This window comes from Eimeria acervulina, genomic scaffold, assembly GCF_000499425.1.
Source record: "Eimeria acervulina Houghton genomic scaffold, Eah_scaff297, whole genome shotgun sequence".
NCBI classification, from domain to species: domain Eukaryota; phylum Apicomplexa; class Conoidasida; order Eucoccidiorida; family Eimeriidae; genus Eimeria; species Eimeria acervulina.
In genome coordinates this window covers 1-5,000 of record NW_013549905.1, presented here as the reverse complement: position 1 = coordinate 5,000, position 5,000 = coordinate 1, and the positions used below count along the sequence as shown (strand labels likewise).

The window sequence follows — 5,000 nt, the reverse complement described above, 5'->3', positions numbered from 1 at the left end:
ACTCCCTAACTTCTTGCGCGGCCGTCGCCAGGGTCCCAGACACCCCTATACCCTAAACCCTAAACCCTAGACCGCAAACCCTCAGCGACTGCACAACGAATCAACCTGATACGCCAGCAGCAGCGGCAGCTGCTGCTGCCGAGAACGCGCCCAGCTAGTTTGATGATACTATTGAGATTAGGGTTTGGGGTTTTGTAATCTAAAAAACCCTAAATAACGGCGACTTCCTTGCAAGGTTTAGGGTTTAGGGCAGGAGAAGACTCCGTAGTGTTAGCAGCGATCTCCTAATCCCACTCAGGCTTAAAGAATCAGGGTTTAGGGTTTTAGGGTTTAGGGTTTGATGGTTTGGTTGGAGGTCGTCGGCCGGACACCTGACGCAGTTGTTGACGTTCACTTAAACCCCATGACCAAACTCTAGATGTAGGAGTAAACCCTAAACCCTAGGGCCACACCCTAGGCCTAAACCCTAACCCACACTAAACCCTAAACTCTCATGCTGGTGACGTAAGCCATACTCGATACCCCCCTGTGGGAGGCTTTCTTGCAAAACCCTTCTGCCTATAGAGCTCCTTAGATGCAGTGAAGTGTTTAAAGTTAATGGTTTAAGGTTTAGGGTTTAGGGTTTAGGGTTTAGGGCTTGGGGTTCTATGGAGCGCGCGCTCCCTCTCGTGTGTTGTTGTCGGTGGTGTTGTTGGGTTTTCGCGTTTGTTTGACTGCGCAATTGGATTAAACTGCATCAATTTTTATTTATTTTAATTGTTTTAAATTATTTTAATGGTTAAATCTTCAACAAAACATCAACAACTCAGCTGTATATACGCCCCAGTCTCAATCGCTGCGAGAAAGCAGCGGCGGTCCTCTCAGCCCCAGGGCGCGCCCAACTCGTGCGAAGCATACTAGGGTTTAGCGATTAGGGTTTAGGGTTTTAAGGGGTTTTTAAGGGTGTTAAGGCATCTAGAAGCTCGCAAGCACCGCGCTTGAAGGGTTTGAGTTTACTAGGGTTTAGGGTTCACGGCTTAGGGTTTAGGGTTTAGGGTTTGTGTTCTGCTTTGACTCGATTGTGAATTGGCCTCGTTGACGGGCGTCTTCCCCCGTTTTATTTTTTCTTTTTCTTCTATTTTTTGTATTTTTTACTTTTTTTCTTCCTAGTCACCACGAAGAGAGCAGCAGAAACCTCAAAACAAACCTCAGCAGCAAGCAGCCCCTGCCCAGCCATGCGGCTCCTCCTTGCAGCAGCAGCAGCACCGCTGCTGCTGCTGTTCTCTTCTTTGCATTTCTCTGATGCTGCAGCAAATCAGGGCGGTGACTTTGTGAGTTTGCTGTATCCTCATCGCTCTCTTCTCCCGCGGCAGCCAGCCAGCAGCAGCCATCCGGGGAGCCGCCGCAGCCCATGCCGTTTAGGGTTTTAGGTTTTAGGTTTTAGGGTTTAGGGTTTAGGGTGTGGTGGCGGAGATACGTGGGTATTTACGGGTGCGGGTGCATCCTGCGCGTCTTCGTGCTTGCAGTGGTGTTTATTAGGGTTTAGTGTTTGCGGAGTGTTTGCGGAGCTTTCGGATATGACTCCCTAGCAGGGTTTGTTAGGGTTTCCTAGGGTTTAGGGTTTAGGGTTTTCTTAGGGTTTAGGGTTTACGTGCAGGGAGGAGGGGACTTAACTCCTGATGCTAAACTCGTAACTGAGTGCGTAGAGCTGTTGGCCTGGTATCTGCAAAATGATCGCTTGGCTGTGGCGCATGTCGCTATTTGCCTCTTAGAGGGGCCCCACAAAGAAAGTAATAAACCCTAAACCCTAAGCCCTAAACCATTCGCCTTTACCTTCTTCTACGCCAAACGCACTCGACTCCTCGGCGGCGTCGGACCAATTAAGGGCCGCGCATATCCTTCTAAACCCTAAACCCTAAACCCTAAAACTTTAAGTGTTGTGCGTTTCTACCCGCAGTCTCTCAGGAGGTGGTGGGCAAGTGCAATGGCGACAGCGATTTCTTGCTTAGATCTGTCAAAGACTTCATCGTCGATCTCCCTCGCTCTTCTGTGAGTTGTCCCTAACTAGCTAGCTAGCTAGCTGCCTGCTTACCTTGCTACCACCCAGCTACGTAGCTGGCTAGCTACTAACCAGATAGCTAGCCAGCTAGCTGCCACCCAGCTAAACGGATCAACCACATAGCTGGCTAGCTAGCTAGCTAGCCAGATACCCCCGCCGGTAGACAGCTAGCTACACAGATGGCTAGCTAGCCAGCCATCCCCCTGGCTAGCCATCCAGCTTGCCGTTGCATAGGTAGCAAGAGGTAGCGCTGCAGCGGGCTGTCGCTGTTGGTGTACACGAACCCTGAGTGTACATACATACACCGGGGCAGGGAAAGCAGAGAGAGTAAAAGAAGAGAGCAGCAGCAGCAGCAGCAGAAGCAGGAGCAGCAGCAGCAGCACCCTGTAGCGTGCAAGCTGTGTCGGTGTGTATCTTCCCGTACCTAATAGCCCTGGGCCTTATCAGTCTCTCTCTCTCTCACTTTCTCTACATATATATATATATATATATATATATATATGCATACATTACATATATATACATATATATATTTTCTGTGTGTCTTCCTTGTTATTGCATATGTCTTTGTTGGCATCCTAAACCCCTTCCTTTGTTTATATATATGTATATATACCCTCGTTGTTTCTCTTTTTTTGATACAGACACCAATTGAACGTGGTGTAGATTGTCTGCAGCATTAAATCGCATAAAACAATGATGAACAATGTTGATTTGTTTATGTTTTTGAATGCAGACACCAATCAACTTGGGGGAGAGCGGTCCTTCTGTTGCTCTTCGCAATGCTCTGCGGAAGTCATGGAAGATGGCTGAGAGCGAAGGGTCTCCTATTGGTGTTCAACACTTGTATGCTGCGCTAATTGACATCCCTGCATTTCAGAAGATTATGGCGAAGAGCGGATGCGATTTGAAGATATTTAAATCGTAAGTTTAAAGGCTTGTTTGTTTTATCTATGGGTGTTAAGTAATACACACAATAGAAGACATAAAACACTTATTAGCCAGTAGAGAGTTAGAAATCAAGCATCTATTCAGTCGACAGAAATAAATGTATTATTTCATTGAATACACCGAAGAAAATGAAGAATTTGAGTGAATAAACAGAAAAAAAATGCATTATTTCAATACACAGGAAGAAGTGAAGCATTTAAATAAACGCATTGACCATTTGAATGAATATGCATAAAGGAATGAATAAAAAGCGAGAAATAAATAATATACATGTATGCATATATATATATATATATGCATACATGTATATACAGATGTGATGTTTTTTTGTGTATTTTTGTGGATGTGCGGTGTATAGGGAGGTCGTAGCGAATTTTAAAGGGCGCCAACGCGGTGTATTTCCAACGTCTTTCCTAGATATGGTTGGAGATAAACAAGGGGCATCAGATGTTACTATTTCTCAATATGGCGTCGATCTTTCGTTTATGGCTCAGCAGGGTTTGCTGCCTCCAGTTATTGGAAGAGACGAAGAAATAGATAGAATTGCACAGGCAAGATATAGTCGTTCACCATAAACCCTAGTAAACCCTTGCGAAACCTTCTGTTACCTAGAAAATAACCGCAAACCCTAGCAAACCCTAGACCATAGATAGCCGTAGGGAATCCGAAGTGCGCAATCGTGAGCAAAAACTGAAGCATACGAAACCCTAAAAGCGAAACAACTAAGATATTCTAAACGGTAGCTATCAACTGTTTAAACCCTGATGAAAAACTATCCAGAGGTGAACTATTCATGTGCTTAAGCCATAATCAGTAACCTAAACCCTAATTAACTCGATCAGACAATCAGTTGCATAAACCCTAATCAGGTGCATAAACCCTATTCAGTGGCCTATACATTATTAGGAAGGCGAAGCCGGCATGCACGTCTGTGCTTACTGGACAGGCCAGTGTATATGCTGTAGGTGGGTTTAGGGTTTAGGGTTTAGGGTTTAGAGTTTGGGCGCAGATTTTGAGCCGGAAGATGACGAAGGCGCCGATGCTGCTTGGGGAGCCCGGAGTGGGGAAGACCGCCGTTATTGAGGGTTTGGCTCAGCGTATAGTCGAGGTAAACCCTAAACCCTCAACCCTAGAAATGTGCGCATGCAGGCGGCGATGTGGTGTTTCTGTTTGCTTATTCATCGTTTGTTTCTGTTTTCCTCGTCTTAGGGTTCTGTCTGTGCTATATTAGTAAGCTGGCAGTTTGTCTTGTTTGATCGTTTGTTTGCTTTTGTTTTCTTGTACTGCTTATTTCCTTCATGATTTGTTTTATTTGTTCACTGTCCCCTATCTAGCGAACATCTAGCATGGTGCATTGAAATGAATAGAACGGAAAGGCAAATTGTTTTTCTTTTATCTCTATTTTAAATTAGTTGGCTTCATCAATAGCATGCGCCGTGAAGGATCCATACAACTGAAATATTTATTGGTTCGTTTTGCTTGCTTTATTTAATTACAGCGAATGAGTTTTTTCATTTTCGTCTCCCCCCATTAATTACAATGCACCATAGAGCAAATTTGTGTAAAACTAATTAATTTACTTGATTTATTGAATTCCCTTCAATGAATTACAAAAAAATCATTCGTAAAAAGTAAATATTTTTAAAAGTTTGTTTGTCTGTCTTTGTTTTTTTTAGGGAGCTGTACCTGAGAGTTTGCGTAATCGGCGCATATTTTCGCTAGATTTATTGTCTTTGTCTGCTGGGTCTGCAATGAGGGGAGAATATGAAAAAAGAATGAAAGAAATAATTAGCTATTTGCAAGCACACGCAGATGAAGTTATTTTATTCATCGACGAAATACACACTTTAATTGGAGCAGGCAAAGCAGCAGGAAGTATGGACGCCAGCCAAATCTTAAAAGTGCCGCTTGCTAGAGGAGAGATAGTGTACGTACACCCCGTATATATATATATATATATATATGTATAATGAAATATTAACACGCTGTCCAGTCGCTGCTTGCAAATTAA

General features: G+C 44.1%; 1 protein-coding gene across 1 annotated transcript in view; it reads left to right on the top strand.

Annotated features, from left to right (window-relative positions):
• EAH_00031460 (hypothetical protein, conserved) overlaps positions 1-4,733 on the top strand; it is a gene marked incomplete at both ends in the record, with an annotated part of 7,257 nt that extends 2,524 nt beyond the window's left edge. The window contains 7 exons of the mRNA XM_013396088.1: positions 1-32; positions 1,637-1,769; positions 1,937-2,028; positions 2,775-2,962; positions 3,348-3,540; positions 3,999-4,097; positions 4,666-4,733. The exon at positions 1-32 is cut by the window's left edge and continues 63 nt beyond it. Coding sequence (XP_013251542.1) covers positions 1-32; positions 1,637-1,769; positions 1,937-2,028; positions 2,775-2,962; positions 3,348-3,540; positions 3,999-4,097; positions 4,666-4,733 — 805 coding nt within the window. The remainder of the gene's footprint in view (positions 33-1,636; positions 1,770-1,936; positions 2,029-2,774; positions 2,963-3,347; positions 3,541-3,998; positions 4,098-4,665) is intronic.
• Between the last annotated feature and the right edge of the window lie 267 nt (positions 4,734-5,000).